At 56.7% G+C, this 15,385-nt stretch overlaps 1 protein-coding gene across 1 annotated transcript; it reads right to left on the reverse strand.

Moving 5' to 3' along the window:
* Positions 1-718: 718 nt before the first annotated feature.
* On the reverse strand, positions 719-14,972 carry CNTNAP1 (contactin associated protein 1). The gene is made up of 24 exons (XM_055579904.1): positions 14,906-14,972; positions 13,936-14,037; positions 13,648-13,841; positions 12,950-13,097; positions 12,665-12,868; positions 11,820-12,004; positions 11,156-11,299; positions 10,324-10,585; positions 9,729-9,878; positions 9,291-9,462; positions 8,707-8,813; positions 8,446-8,565; positions 7,873-8,076; positions 7,546-7,702; positions 7,332-7,459; positions 6,884-7,069; positions 5,919-6,140; positions 5,425-5,664; positions 4,190-4,543; positions 3,792-3,919; positions 3,275-3,368; positions 2,842-3,087; positions 2,683-2,730; positions 719-1,787 (listed from the first exon to the last, which is right to left on the reverse strand). Exons 1-24 carry the CDS (start codon positions 14,970-14,972, stop codon positions 1,477-1,479), a joined length of 4,173 nt encoding a protein of 1,390 aa, XP_055435879.1. The 3' UTR covers positions 719-1,476.
* Positions 14,973-15,385: the final 413 nt, after the last annotated feature.

A 15,385-nucleotide genomic window follows, 5' to 3' on the forward strand; every position in this document is an offset into this window, starting at 1 on the left:
CAAGTAATGATGGATGGAGTGAGGTGGTGGGCATGGTGGGGGAGGCTGGTATATGTGCGGTTCTGTTGCCAGTGAATTTCACGCACTTTAAAGTCCTGTGGCTTGTGACCTCTTATCTGAATAAAGTGGTAGAATTCATTTTGGCAAGTTGTGTGCTGTGTGCTTTGGGGTCCAGGGATGAACCCTGGAAGGATCCGGGGAAGCTTGAGTATTCTGATCTCCACTTGTCCACGGAGACCAGGGTTGGGGGAGATCTGGGGCAGGGGGTTGGCAAGAACCAAGCAGCCTTCCAGCAGGCGATGCCAGGATTCCAAGCGCTCCCCATTAAAGATTCTGGAGCTGTCAGATTAGTTCCCTGAAAGTCATCCCGCTTATCCGCTAGCCACGCCGCCAACTACCACACACAGACTGGAGCTCTGTCACTCTGCTTTATTAGAACAGCTCCGAGACTGAGAGCACAGCTTCAGAGTGGAGGCTGATCAGGCTTGGGTGAGTGACCAGCAGACCTCATGAGACTTCCAACACAGGAGAAGCACACTGGGCTTCTCAACACAGGAGAAGCACACTGGGCACAGAACAGGACAGTCAATTGATTTTGTCTTTTATATATAAACTGATAATTTAAAAAAATTAGAGTGATATATATAGTTTCTCTAGAGAGAGACTTTGAAACAAAAAATATATATAAAGGATATGACCTCCTAGACAAATGAAGCAGCATCTCTGAGCGGAGGAAAGAGGGCTCCTCATGCATTGGAGAGGGGGGCCAAGCCTTTGGACAGGCACCAAGGCTATTGCATATCTTGGAGGAGGGAGGAAGAGTAGAGGGCTGGCTAGTCAGTGTCTGCATTATTCTCTCTACATTGCAAGTTTTTTTATGGCTTTGGCTAAAGCGTGTAAAGCAGCGGAGGTACTAAGGTGCTAAAGTGAGGCCTCTCGGTCTCTGTAAAAAACAGAAAAGGGGGGTAGGGGGCAGCAATGAAGCCCTCCTAACCCCCAACTGAGGGGAAGCAGGTGGAAGATGTTCTGCAGGGGAGGGGGGAGGCCGGGGGGTATGACTGAGCAGCCTCCCCCATGCCCTGTGCGCCCCTGCAATCCCACACATCTGTCCCTGCTGAGATTGAATATTTGAAGGGAGGTGGTTAATCTCCCCTGCACTCTGGTGTTAATCCCTGGCCGTAGCTGGGACAGGGCTGGCAGGAAAGGCCTGGGCCAACCCCGAGGCTTCTTTGGGGCAGGCAAACAACCAGGAGCCTGGGGAAATGGGGATGGGCAGGGCATTGGTTTTAGGCAGTGAGGCTCAGCCACTCCCTTTGGTCCCATCTGTAGCTCTGCCCACCAGACTTGGCAGGAGGGAAATCCTCTAGATGAGCAGAGCCAGCTAAGAGGAGCCACATGTCCCTGCGAGGATGGGGTGGAGGCGGGATTGGGGAATTCGGAGGAGACGGGCTTGGTCCTTGAAGCCCCTCTCCTGATTCATTCAGATCTGGACTCCTCCAGAATCTGGGGTAGGTTTTGGTCCCGGGGGCCAGGGGCTGGGGCTGGGGCTGGGGCTGGAGCTGGAGCTGGAGCTGGAACTTGGGTGGAAGCTGGTGTCGGGGTTGGGGCTGAGGCTGGGGCTGGGGCCGGGGCCGGGCCTGAAGTAGGCAGGGGAGGTTTGCTGCCAGCGTGGTAATCATGTGTGGCCTTGGGCTCATTGGTGTGGTAGGAGCCCTTGTAGCGATGATTCTGTAGATAGAAGAGCACCAACATTCCCACCAGTCCCAGCAGCAAGAAGGCCACCAAAACTGAAAGAGAAAAAAGGAACAATTCAGGGCAGATCTCTGGGTTTCACCTATACACAGACACACATGTATCCTTTTGGCCTAAAGCATATGTGTCCGACAGCATCAGCTGTACAACCACATCAAGCTATTCTTGATGTGTCTGGTTGGTCTAAAGTCCTGGCTTCTATTCTGTTTCTAATATTAGAATTTCTGTTTCTCATATGGTATATGTAATGTTTAATAAATTTCTTTTTCTAATAATAGAATTCTATCCTATTTCTAATACTCTCTTTCAACATCCTTGGTACTTACACCAATTTCTCATCTTTCTGGATGTTACTCTACCCCTGTTTCCTCATCCCTTAGCTTTAGCCCCAGTTATTTTTTTTTATAATGGCTTCATTGAGATATAGTTAACATACCATAAAATGTATTCTTTTATAGTGCAGTAAAGCACTCTTTAAGACACAGTTCCTGCCTAATTCTGGGACCTTTTAGATATTAAACCCCTGACTTTGGTGGGAACGTGTGGCCATGACCCAACAGAGGAGCATATGACTTAAGCTGCTTATCATGAAGTGAACATTATCTGATCCACAAAGTCATAAAGTCAGAGACTTGACCAGCAATGGAAGTGATATATTGAGTCAGGCAGTGATAGGCACATCACTGTAAAAACTTTGGCCCAGTTTTAATATTTCATTTCATTTCTATTAAAATCTATAGAATCTGCCAATATTTAAAAATCTCCAAGCTGATTATCAACTACCTTCAGCAAAGCCTGTGTCACGGTTCTTGGCACCACCATATACTGAGTGCCTTCACTACCCCTCAGGCCTGAGGATACGGGACAGGGAGGGAAGGCTGACAGCCAGAGGGCAGAATGAGAGGTCAGGGTAGGGACGGTGCCACTCACAGCCCAGAAGTATAGCAACCCATCCGTCATCATGGTAGTACGGGAAGTCTGAAAAAAAGAGAACACACCAGTTAGGAGGAGTCTCCTGCAGATTAAGAGTCATTTCCTTTCCCTGTCGTCCCTCTTTTCCCTTCCTCTTCTGTGTCCCTGGGGATGTACCTGGGGGAAGATACCAGGGGTCCAGCTCAGGGGGCACCTCTGAGACAAGGCGTGGCATGGCTCCGCAGTTAGACTCAGACAGCTCTCCCTGGACACGAAGGGCCTCAGCCAGCTCCGCGGTCATGGGTCGAGGCGTTCGGAAGTGGGTCTTGAGAGGAGCCACGTTGTTGAATCGGACACCAGACAGGCAGCCCGAGAAACCCGGTGTGTTGTAGCGCTGGATCTCTGGGTCAATCACTCCAGTCTCTGAGGGAGAGGCAGCCCAGAAAGAAGGGGGCTTAGAACCCCAACAGCCCTGGCCCCTCTCACCACCCCTAGGTTCCCACTTCTCTTTAGCAGCACCTTCACTGCCACTCCCCATCCTTCACCCTCCTCTGGACTCCAGAGGAGTCCACAGCTCCCGACCCCAAATGCCGTCTCAACCCCAGCTTACCCATAACGCGCCCCAAATACAAGGCCTTGGGCGAGTCTAGCTGGCTGTCCACCAACAGTGAGAACTTCTGTTCCGTCAGGGAGAAGTAGTCCACCTGAGTGGGGAGGGGAAAGGAGATGAGAGGGCGAACCAGCAGCAGACATAGCCCAGACCAGGCTGGGACTCTCCTCTCCCGACTGGTGGTGGGTCCTAACTCAGTCCCACGTGGGCAAGTCCCGGGCCCAGACACAGGAATTGGTATTAAAAACCTCACAAACTGGTTTTGAGCCCTGTCTTTGCAGCTTACGGTGGTTTGGGGAAACCACTTTACTGCTGGAGCCCCTTTCGTGACTAGTCAAACAAAGATAAGAAGAGCTGCCTACCTGAACTGCCTCACCAGGGCAATTGTGAGGTCCCATGATACTACATGTGAACGTTCTCTGTACATTGGAATGTGCCCTACAGATGCTAAACATTTGCCATTTCCCACTGCCACAGCCTTGATGATGAGGTTATGATCTGAACCCCCGGCACACACCTGGATGAAGAGGTTGCGGTAGACCCGGGTGATGTTGACACTGTGGGGCTGGCCGTCCGTCACAGGGCGGGTGGTGAGCTGGTACACATAGGGGCTGGTGCCCAGCTGGTAGCGCAGCTGCAAGGTCCCTGTGGGTGGGAAGAAGGAAGAAGGGGGTCTCCCCTCAGCTCCCAGAGTCCCCATCTTTTTTTCTTTTTGGCTTTGCCATGCTGCCTATGGGATCTTTGTTCCCTGACCAGGGATGGAACCTGTGGCCCCTGCATTTGGAAGCACCAGGGAAGTCCCCCAAAGCCGCCACCTTGGAAGAGCACTTGAGTCCTTGTATTGGTCAATAGTTATGAGAATGGAGGGCACCCAGAGGAAGCTGGAGTGGAGGGTGAGCGCTGTGGGGAACTCACCATCTTCCTTGATGAGCACGGCCATGTAGTCACGCACAAAGGAGCTGACATAGAGCAGGACGGCGGGGGCAGACTGGGTGCTGAAGCTGAAGGACACCTCCTCTCCAGTGACGTTGTAGACAGGTCCGCGGTAGCCTGGCACTGGCCGGCCTGGCCTCGGGTAATCAGGCAGACGGTACCCAGGGCCATGGTAGCCGGGCACGTAGCCGGGAGTGTCATAGCCAGGGATGTAACCGGGCTCATAGCCCGGCACTGGCCGGCTCAGCATGTGGGAGAACTCCCGGGCTGCGGAGCGCAGCGCCGACTGGAGGTTATAGCGCATCCAGGTGCCAGGCTCAAAGAAACCGCCAATGTCTGAGGCAGAGGAGTGAAGTCAGGGCCCGTCCCCACCTCCAGACGCTATGTATTCATCCACGCACACCATCCGGCACGTGTCCCCAGTTTCTGCTACACCACAACCCATCTCCATTCACTTTTAGGTCCCCTGGCGGCCCTACGTCACGGAATGGAATCTTAAAATCTTAAGAAATGGAAAAGATCATCTGATCCAACCCCTGCGCTTTACAGATGGGGAAAGCAAGGCTCTGAAACAGGCCGCGACTTGCCTGAGGATACATAGTAGGTGGAGGGTCAGAATTAGAATCAAGATACCCCAAACCCACCTGCCACTACTTACACTTCTAAACCAAGACCAAAGGGCTTCTATGGGTCCCTTAGTCCCTGTGTCTTCCTACCTCACCAGTGACCTACCTGCTCATGCATCCTCCTAGACCAGCCTTGGGGAGGATGTGTTCTTGGTGTATGTGCAGAATCTTGCTATGGTGAATGTCAAGGCTCGCCTTAACCAAGAACCAGGCTGTAGACATGTTTTAGGTGTGCAGCGATTGTCAACTAGGAAATGGCATAGGAGGGCATCGTGCAGCCTGATGGGGATATGCTTGCAAGGGGGGGGGCACCTGGGTTCCCTTGGTGACAGTGAGAAGATGGGGAAGTTATTTGTATTGTTGCTGTTGTTCTTGTAGTGCCAGCTAGCTGTGCCATCCCTTCCTTGTCCCGCTTTATTCCTTTGGAATCACCCAGCAGCTTCAGCTGCTTGAGAGCCCAGCTCAGAGCTCAGGAGCCCAGGATGAACACAGTCCTCCCCGACGCTGACACTGCGTCCTTCCTCCTTCCTTGCCCTCCCTACACCCCATGATGCCCTCTGGCTCATCCCTCCCGCAGCCAGCAGCACTGACCATGGTTGCAGTATGGCCCATCGAAAGCCGTAAGGCCGCAGTCACAGGTGTAGTAGCTGTAGCGCTCCACACAGCGGCCGCCATGGAAACAGGGGAACCGGGGGTGGGCGCAGTGGCCTGTGCAGTTGGGTGAGGTACCCTCAGAGGCATTGGCACGGCCTTCCAGGTTCAGAGTCACTCCATTCAGACGCATAGCCCTCAAGCAACCCACGAAAGGCCGCCTCTTAAGCTCTGCAGATCCTGGGGGGAAGGTGGGCAGGTGGAGAAATGGGTGTAGAGCAGAGACAGGGGAAAGTATCGGGGTTGCAAAGGCAGTGGAGGGCTAGAAGAATGGAAAAGATGCCAGGGACTGGAGAGGAAGGGTGGGCCTTGGCTCACTGTGAGGCTGAGGGGATTGCGACCTAAGAGATGGGGTTTCTGGAAACAAGGAGAGTGGCCTCGAGAGGGTAGGGTGGTGACAGAGGCTTCAGACCTGCCTCCAAGTTGCTGCTCACCAACATACAGGGGCCGGTCGTACTCCAGCCAGATGTAGGTCTGCAGGGGCATCGGCCGTAGCACCCAGGGCCGGTGATCCACGCGGAGCCGGGCCTGCTTCACGTTGATTTCTGCCCGGACGAGGTGCCACTCGTCATCGTTGAACTCGAAGTCGTCTGAGTGCACCGTCAGGTTCTCATCCCCATTCCCCACGTCAAAGGCGAAGACTACGTCCCGGGACGCTGGACAGTGTGGGGGTGGGGGAGAGAACTCAGAGCCCCCAGGGCCCTCACGGGGTCGACACAGCCCTTCTTCTCTGCTCTTTGGAGCTCCCTGACTGTCCCTCCATCTGTCTACATGTGGGCGTGCTAAGTCGCTTCAGTCCTGTCCGACTCTTTGCGACCCCATGGACTGTAGCCCCCCAGGCTCCTCGGTCCATGGGATTCTCCAGGCAAGATTACTGGAGTGAGTTGCCATTTCCTTCTCCAGGAGATCTTCCTGACCCAGAGGTTTGAACCCCTGTCTCTTATGTCTCTTGCATTGGCAGGTGGATTCTTTACTAGCTTGCACCACCTGGGAAGCCCAGTCTGTTTACAGCCTGGGACAAAACCCATAAAGTGCTTAAAACCTCATACCTCTGGTCTCCCACATTCCCAGATCCCTGGAGCCAGCTTCCCAGCCCCACCTCTCAGGTTAGAAGCATAGCTCATCAAATAGGAGCCCCACACACCCCTCCCCCAGCCAACCCACAGGAGTCCAGCTTCCTCACTCACAACTCAGGGGCCAAAGGTCCAGAGAGGCCAAGTGGGTGCTCAGGGTCACAAAGCCAGCTATCGAGATGGAGCTGGGTCTAGAAGCCAGGCCCATCTAAAGCCCTTCCCATGCTGCCTTTCAAAGGGGCATCTGGCCTTGCCACTTACCCCAGCCTCCACCCACCCCACATCTTCCCCAGGGATCTTCCTCCCCCACAGGTCTGCTTGCTCACTGTTGAGTTCCACCCGCACGTAAGGTCGGCGCCACTGGCAGTAAGGGCCCCCCATATTCTCTAGGAAGACTCCTGAGGGAGCCGAGGTCCTGAAGTAGAAAGAGACATCAAGGCTGTGGTTGGCCCGGATTGGGGGAAAGCGTAGTGCAGCCCCAGTGTGGAAGGAGATGGTGTTCCAGGAATTTCCTACAGAACCAAATGGAGGAAGGCCTTGTCAGCAGGGCGGGAGGCAGGTGACAGGGCAAAGGGGGACAGCTGGGGGAACCCAGGGAGAGACTAAGGCGTGCCATGAAAGAGAGGAACGTGCAGGTGCAGAGGAACAGGTGTGGGCATGTCACAGACGGAGCCAGGGTGTCCTGGAGACCACCCCCCTCCCACCCAGTGGGTCAGGGCTTTGGAACTAGAGATCCGACCCCGCGAGGGCACACAAAAAGTCTCTGCCACTCACGGTCGCCGTAGCACCGCAGAGGCCTCAGAAAGAACTGGGCCTCCGAACTGGAGCGGTTCGTGTCCCCCACCACCACCTGAGTGACAGGCAGATGGTCCACAAAGGTCAGCAGGCCCTTGTCGGTTCTCCTGTGGGGATGGGGATGCAGTGGCTCAGCCCTTGCTGCTCGGCAGCCCCCAGCATCCTGAAAGCCCTGTTCCTCTGCCCCCCTTACCACTGGGGCTGGTCGGCGTCACAGTTACAGTGCAGGGCGGGGTCCACGCAGCTCCGGTCCAGACCACAGGCACAGCGCTGGATCCCAGGCTGCGAGCCGCCCCAGTAGAAGTGCTGCTCCTCGTTTCGGCCAATCCAAAAGCTGTAGGGGTAGCCTCCTGGGGAAGAGGGGCAGGCAGCTTCCAGGCCCCGCCTCCATTAGCCTAGGGCTCCTCCCTCAGCCTTCCAACCAGCCCAGACCACTTCCTGAGGCCTCTGGTGCTCTTCTCCCAGACCCCATGGGTCTCTCCTCCAGCTTTCACCCTGCCCTCCCCACCCCAGCCCTAACCTGCTGTGTTGAGCAGCCGGGAATTGTAGCAGGAGAACTCGATCCACTGCTCACAGTGCTGGGAAGCATTGGCCAGGGCACTGACCTCCTCCCAGGATGCATTCCAATACTGGACGGCCCCGAGGAATGGCCGCTCCATGCTGGAACCTGTCACCCGAGTCGTCCACAGCCTGTCATGGCGCACAACTGTCCATGCCCGGTTCTCTGGGGGAGGGGACGAGGCGGAGCTGTGGCTGCAGAGAAGCGTTCTCTACCCACCTCCCTACTCGCCTCCAGCACCACTGCTGCAATTCAGAGCCGATACATGAGGCCAGAAGCTCCATGCCAGCCCAGCTCTAAGTCTCCAACATCATAGGCCAGCCATGAGACCGCTGGAATGGGTCAGGAAGCTGAGATCTAGCTGCAAGGCTAGATTACAAACTCCTGAATGTTCCCTTCCCGCTCTGTCCTCCTTTACCCCTCCACCGTTTAATCTTACTGGCTCCGGTCCACCCTTTCATCCTTCCTTGTTCCCCCCGACACTCCCACACTTCATCGTCCGCTGCCCATCACCCCTCAATCAGAGCCACTTACCTCGGATATCACAGTACACCACAAATGGCTTCAGGGGGCCACTACCATCAGGATCAATGGTGAAGTTTCCAGAAGTTTTCCCACTGAGTCGGTAAGCCTCACAGGATTCCTTATACAAAGCTGGTGGGTAGTGAGTTGGGGAAAAGGTAGTTATGGGGTTGGGGGCTAGAAGGGCCAGCCCCACCATCTTTAGCGGCCTCACGATCCCCAGAAACTTCCTGACTCTCCCCCAGACTCTCCCCCACACTCCAGCTGGCTTACGCTGGTGGCAGGTCTCCCCCTTGTAGCCTGTCAGTTCACAGTAGCAGATGAAGTCATCCCAAGACTGGTAGCAGCGACCGTCATGCTCACACATGTTAGGGCTGCACCTAGGGGAGGGGGTCAGCACGCAGGGAAGGAGCCTTATGGGGAGCTGCAGAGTAGGGTCTGACCCCTACAAGCTTCAGTCCCAGGTCCTGAGAGCACCAGAACCCACCTAACATACTCCACTTAAGTAGCCAGGTAGAAGCCTGAATGCTGGGGCATTAGGCAGGCCTCAGGGCTCAAGTACTATTGTTGCCTCTTCCCCAAAGGAATTAATAATGCCTTATATCCCCATCCTTACCTCCCCCCAAAGAAAACCCTCTAGGACCAAAAACAGATGCTTCATTTCCATTCTGAGCATGTGACACTTTAAGGGAATAACTGGGAAGTGAGAGGTCAAGAAGCAATCATCCCCAGGTGGGAGACTCAGGAGCTGGGACCAGAAGGGAGATCATTGAGAAACGCCATTCCCATCACTGGGAGACCGTGGAAGAGGGCTTTGGAGGGGGTCACCTCTTGGAAGGAGAGGGGCTTCTGGATACCTATCAGTGATGCCACATGTGTCAAAGAGGACCTCAGCATAGTATCCAAGCCGCCGGCCCTCCACCAGAGTCAGGTTGACCAGTTGACCATCCACCTTGAGCAGCTCCATGCAGCCATGGAACGCCGTCTGGTTGGAGTGGCAGCCCGATCGACTGGCTGGCTTGGGACAACCTGGAGCAACCACCCCTGTGAGGCCCTCCCCAGGGGAGACTCCAGCGACCCTCCCCCAGGGAGATGCCAAGGGAGAGCCAGACATGAAGGAAGGAAGCAAGGAAGGGGGCCAGTAGACAATGACAGTAACGTTCCAGTCCCCAAAGCCCCAGAGAGGCAAGAGAGATTTACTGCTACAAAACTCTCCATGTAGCCCTATCTGGGTGGACTTAGATGGGGCCTTCCCACCCAGAGACAGGGGTCTAGCCAGGTTGACCTCCACTTACCTCCAAAGAAGTATGAGGTTCCTGTACGGATCAGCAGTGGGTATGAGACCCTGACCTCTGCCCCCTCCACATCATCAATGCTGATGACTGCATGGTTTTCCTGGGCCACAAAATTCACCTCATGCCAAAAGCCATCATTCAGGCGGAACCCTGGACAGGACAGGAGGACAGTGTGGGTGGGGGAGGCACCATGCTCTGGAAGAGTGTCTTGAGTGGAGAAGCAGCAACCCCACTCTGTCCTAACAAAAGCCTCTGTGCTTCCCATTTTTACACTTATCACACTGAGCAGTGACATCCCCAAATGTCTCTCTTCACTATGTGGAACCCCAGCGGCTGACACAGAGTCAAAAGTCATCAGTGAATGATACCTACAGGGACCCTCCAAATGGAGTACCAGGATTCTCAGCCTTAGTCCCTCAGATCTGCCCTGCCCTCCAACTCCCAGCTGTGTACATCCTGGGACCTCTTGCAGGGCTCCCTCCCTTCCCTCCCTCACCCCTCTGAGATGCAAAGGTCTCAGTCCAGGTCTACAGTCTCCTGTGTCTCTGCCCTGCTCTGGCCTCCTTTTGCCTCCCCTTCCTCTCCCTCTGCTCACCAGCGGCAAACTGAAGCTTCTTTCGGCCGGTCTGCACCACGGACACGTTGACCTGCCCTTCACTGAGCATCAGCTCCACGTGGCCCAACCCATCCCCCAGGGAGGAGAAAAGCAGCAGCCCAGTGAGATCCCAGGTGCGGAAGCGAAAAGAGACTGCGAGGCGGCCGCGGCGGGGGAAGCCAGGCACTTGCACGAAGTTGTGAGGACCTCCGAAATTGATGGGATGAGGAACCGGGTCCAGGCAACGGAATGCCACCTTACCCTGGGGACCCAAGTGAGGATGCATCAGCACCCAAGCTGATGCCACGCCCCGGCCTCTGTGAGGAGCCAGGTTCCCTGGGTGTACCTCCCCAACCTCACCCCGCCCAGAAAAACGTCCAGGTGTGGAGAGGTCTCCAGCCACCAAGTCAGCCCTCAGGACTCTTCTCGATGATCTACATCATCTCCTGATCATCTCAGGAGCGCCTGATTAGCTCCTGAGTTGGAGTAGGGGGTACCACATAATACCTAAACAGCCCTCAAGTCCCTCCTCAGCCCCTGCGCTGTGTGACCCCCCTGGCCGAGCCACTCCGGGCCGCCACACCATATTCTCTTCATTTATAACTGAGGAGATGGTGAGACCAGACCGCAGCTTTTAATTAGGCGGGAGCGGGGTTGGGAGCTGGCCTTTCGCACCTCCTGTGAGTCAGTGATGCCCCGCCCCCAACGTGAGCAGCTGGCTAGGGAGAGGGCTCCTAGGCTTTTAGATGATTCTTAAGATCTCTCCCGGCTCCACCCACTTGTTCCCGGAGGCTTTGATGCCCCGTCCTCCCAGATCCCCCTGCCCACTGGCCTCGAAGGTGATCCGGGAATGGCGCCGCACGGCCAAGTCCGCGATGTTGACTCGGTTGAAGATGACGTTTTCTATGCAGCCGCGGAAATTATGCCGATAGGCAAGGTTCTTCTGCGCGGCGCCCACCAGCCCCCCGATGAACATCTGGGGGCGGGGTGAGGAGTAAGCTTCCCTAGATGCGGCAGAGTGCGCGCCCTTCTCGCGCTCCCGCCCGTCCACTTTCCCACGCTCAGGCTGAGGTCTGAGACACACATTCCCCCAGTACCGGTATTGAAGCTGGAAGCTCGCTGGGCCTCCTGAGGCTTGGGTTTTAGCCCTGACCCCACCACAACTTGGCTGCATGCCCTTGGGTAAGTCGATGAACCTGTCTGGGGTTCTTTATCTGCACATCAGGGCCAGGAGAGGGCAATTTTCTCATCTTGCCTGATCCCCCAAGTCCAGATTTCTAGACTCCATCTCAGCAGCTCTGGGGTGGAGCCCGGAAATCGGCATGCTAACATCAGCAACAACAAAAACCCAAGCTTTTCTGGGAGTTTGCCAACTCCTGCTAGCAAGTTCAGAAAGCAGAGTCTTACCTCTGAAAGAAGTGCCACCCCCACCCCACCCCCCCACCAGCCCACCCAGCATCTCACTTAACCAAATGACTCCTCCCCTCTTTGCTCACCTCGTTGTCCAGGTTCAGTCTCTCGAAGTCGCCATTGAGCACGAAGCGCTGCACGTAGCCGTCCAGGGTGAGATTTGCCTCACGGCCAAATCGGTCGACACGCACGTAATGCCAGTGCTGGTCATTGAGGACGCCGCCAGCGCTCACGGTCGTGTGACCCGGCCTTGGCTGTATGGGGCTGCTGCCTGAGGGTGGGGTAGGGCGGGGTCAGACCGGGAACCTGGAGAACCCCACTTAGGCCCTACCGCCCAGCAAACCCCCCAGGCGGAGCAACAGCCTGCAACACAGAGGACGAACTGCTTAAGGCCCAGGACGGCCAGGGAGGGTGGGCACATAGAGACTGGACCACCCTCAGCCTGCGATGGATCGGTGGCCATTGGCAAGTACGGACTTAGTCATTTAATCCCTCTGAGCCTCTTCCTATCACTAAAACGGGGCACGATAGCTGGTTCTACCTCATCATGTGCATATTATGGAAAGCGAATGAGATACAAAATAACAACGCTTCAGGAGTGTGTGTGTGTGTGTGTGTGTGTGTGTGTGTGCGCGCGCGCGCGCCCGCGCGCGCGCCTGTATACGTATATACAATGTTTTTACAATGAGGAAACAGACTGGGGAAGTGCTTGTCCAAGGTCACACCGCTGGTAGGTGCTAGGTGCTGGAATCCGCTTGTCCTAATTCCCAGTCCTGAGTTCCGCAAGCACCAAATTTTACACGAAGAAGGCAGATGGGTCCAAATAGTTAAGGAAGGGGAAGATAAGGAATGGGGCGCGGCTTCGCGGAGGAGGTGCGACAAGGGACGTGGGAGGAGAGCCTGGGGCTCCGCGCCGCGGCCGCGAGCTCACCCAGGCTCATGTGCAGCAGCAAGTGCGCCCCCTGCAGCTCGAGTGTCACGTAGTCGCCCTGGGCGCCCTCGGCGTGCAACAGGAGCCCGTCCTTTTCTTCGGTTTTGAAGCTGAAGGCGAACACGTCCCACAGACTCCGGCTGACCCCTCTCGGGAAGCGGTACGAGATGGCATCATCGCCATCGAAATACAGCACGTCGGACTCTGCAGGAAGGACCGTAGGTGGGTCGGGGGCCGGGGGATTCTGTCTCCCGCCCCGCCCCCACCACGACCCCGCACCCTTACTGTAAGGGCAGCCGTAGAGGCCAAGCCTCAGGCCGATCTTGCCGCGCGGGTTCCAAGCCAAGGGCACGATGCGGATGTAGCGCGCCGTGAAGTGATAGTGCAGGTCGTGGCGAACCACCGCCGACTCGTTCACGTTACCGAAGAAGGTCTAAGGGCAAGGGGAGAGGGGTGACCACGTTCCCACACTCTGCTTGCTTTTCCACAGCCTCCCAGCCCGCAGCTGTCGCATCAGGCTAATCTCGACCTCTGGAAGGCAGACAGTCCTTATCTCCTCCGCCTTCCTGACTTTACAGTTTCCCTAGCCTAGAGCGTCCTCTCCACCATCCCAGTATTTCCTCAAAGGTCAACTCAGATGTCGCCTCCTCCAAGAAGCTCTCCCAGATTTTACCCTGAAGTATGTTCAGTTCAGTTCAGTTCAGCTCAGTCGCTCAGTCGTGTCCAACTCTTTGCGACCCCATGAATCGCAGCACGCCAGGCCTCCCTGTCCATCACCTGTTAAACCCTGTCAATTGGGCATATCCTGAACACAACGGCAAGCAGACAGTCCTTCTGGACTGAGTCCCTGGAGTGAAAGTCACTGCTCCTCATCTGTGCCCTCACCACCACCTCCTCCCCCCTCCCCTAAACCTGTGCCCAGCCCAGCCCAGGTCACACAGTTGGGAAGGTTCCCAAGTGTGTGTGCAGGGATCCTGGAGTACCGCGTTGTGCCCTCGCTGATAGAACGGTGTCCAGCTGTCCACTCGGTCGCCGTAGAGCAGCATGTAACGTGTGACCCAGTCCCACGAGTTAAAGGAGCCCTGCGTGGCCACAGCCCGAATCCGGTGCTTCTTCATTAGGTCGATCTGGAGCCAGGGATTTGGGTCCCCAATCCGGGGAGACCATCCGCTTATGCCTACAGAAGGGACAAGGGCTTTCACCACTAGCTCCCCCTTTACCTCTAGCCCTTCAGAGTCCCTCACCTCACCATGGGGCACCACCGTGCTCACCGTGCAGCCGGGCAAAGCGGGGCGCAGTGAAGAGCCCATAGTAGGAGGAGGCGCCCAGGGACCGTGCATACAGGGGCCCCACCAGCTCCTCGTCGCAGCCGTCTGGGTTGCAGGAACAGACATGTTTATCAGGGCAGCCCCTCCCAGTCCTTCCAAAGGCCCAGAATGCTGAGCAACTGGTGCTTGATCTTCACTCCCCCCAGTGCAGACCCAGCCCTAACTTAAACCACCTGCTCAACCTGGCCTGCAGCAACAGCTGCACGCTGAGGGGAAGCTGCCTTCTCCTCCTGGGGGACCCCCTAGGTCAGACCCTCCCAAGGACCAGTTGGAGTTCAGTACTCCCCAGAACACAATCCCAAACCTCAGCATCTTTCAGAACCTGAGTCACCCCAAGACATCAATCCGTCCCCAGACTTAGCCTCAGTCCCATTCAGCAGCATCCGCAAACCTGCACGGAGCCCAAATGCAGGCCTAGCCCCAACCCCAGCCAGTCCTAGCACCACCAGTTCCATGTCCAAACTCACCATCTATACGATTTGGCTCACCAAATACTGCATGGATCCCAACCCCCATATCCAGCCCCAGCCTTAGCCGCAAACCCCAAACCCTGGTCCCTGGGCCAGCTCCAAGCCCAGCCCCAGTCCCCTTAACCTTAGCCCGAGTCACCGGTACCACTCTTATTCCCAACCCTCAAACCCGGCACTCGCTCACGCTTGGATCCCAGCCCCAAGTCCCCGCCCGGGCCGACTCTATCTTCAGCTCGGAGCCCAGCCCCAGCCCCGGGCGCGCGCGCCAGCCTCGGAGCTGCATTGCGGAGCGCGGGGGAGAGGCTGCAAAGGATGAAAGCGCGCGAGTGCGCGCCGGCCGAGAAGAGACCCGCGACCACCCAGCCGCAATGCGGTGCGGGACCCGCCCTGCAGACCTCGTACTCCCGGGCCTAACCCCGCCTGCCTGCGAGCCCGGCACTCACAGTAGCCCCAGCCCCGGGCTCCTGAGACCGCGGCGAGTAGGATGCAGAAAAGCCGGAGACGCATCATGCAGGGCTGACGGGTCTCGGCGGCCGCCTTCCAGTGCCCGGCTCCGGCTAGGGCTCCAGTTCCAGCTCGGGCTATCCTCCTGGGTTTTTGCAACGAATGGCTGTCTCTCCCCCTTACCCACCCCTCTCTCTTCCCACTCTCCCCCAGCCCTTCTTTCTTGTCTCCCTAGGTGCCGTTCCTGCTTCTCTGCTGTTCTCTCCTCTCCTTCCACCCTCTCTCCTCTCACCTCCCCCCTTCCCCAGCCTCGCTCTCCTGGCACGCGCCGCTTTCCCAGACCCCGCGCAAGCGCGCGCCTCAGCCCCGCTGCGAAAGGGCGGGGGTAGAGAGCCTCCGCCACCGGGAAATACCCTGAATAACCCGAGGCTACAGGGACTGTGGCCGCAGAGATGGGGGAAGGGAGACAGGGGCCGGCT

This window comes from Bubalus kerabau, chromosome 4 (assembly GCF_029407905.1).
Source record: "Bubalus kerabau isolate K-KA32 ecotype Philippines breed swamp buffalo chromosome 4, PCC_UOA_SB_1v2, whole genome shotgun sequence".
NCBI lineage: Eukaryota > Metazoa > Chordata > Mammalia > Artiodactyla > Bovidae > Bubalus > Bubalus kerabau.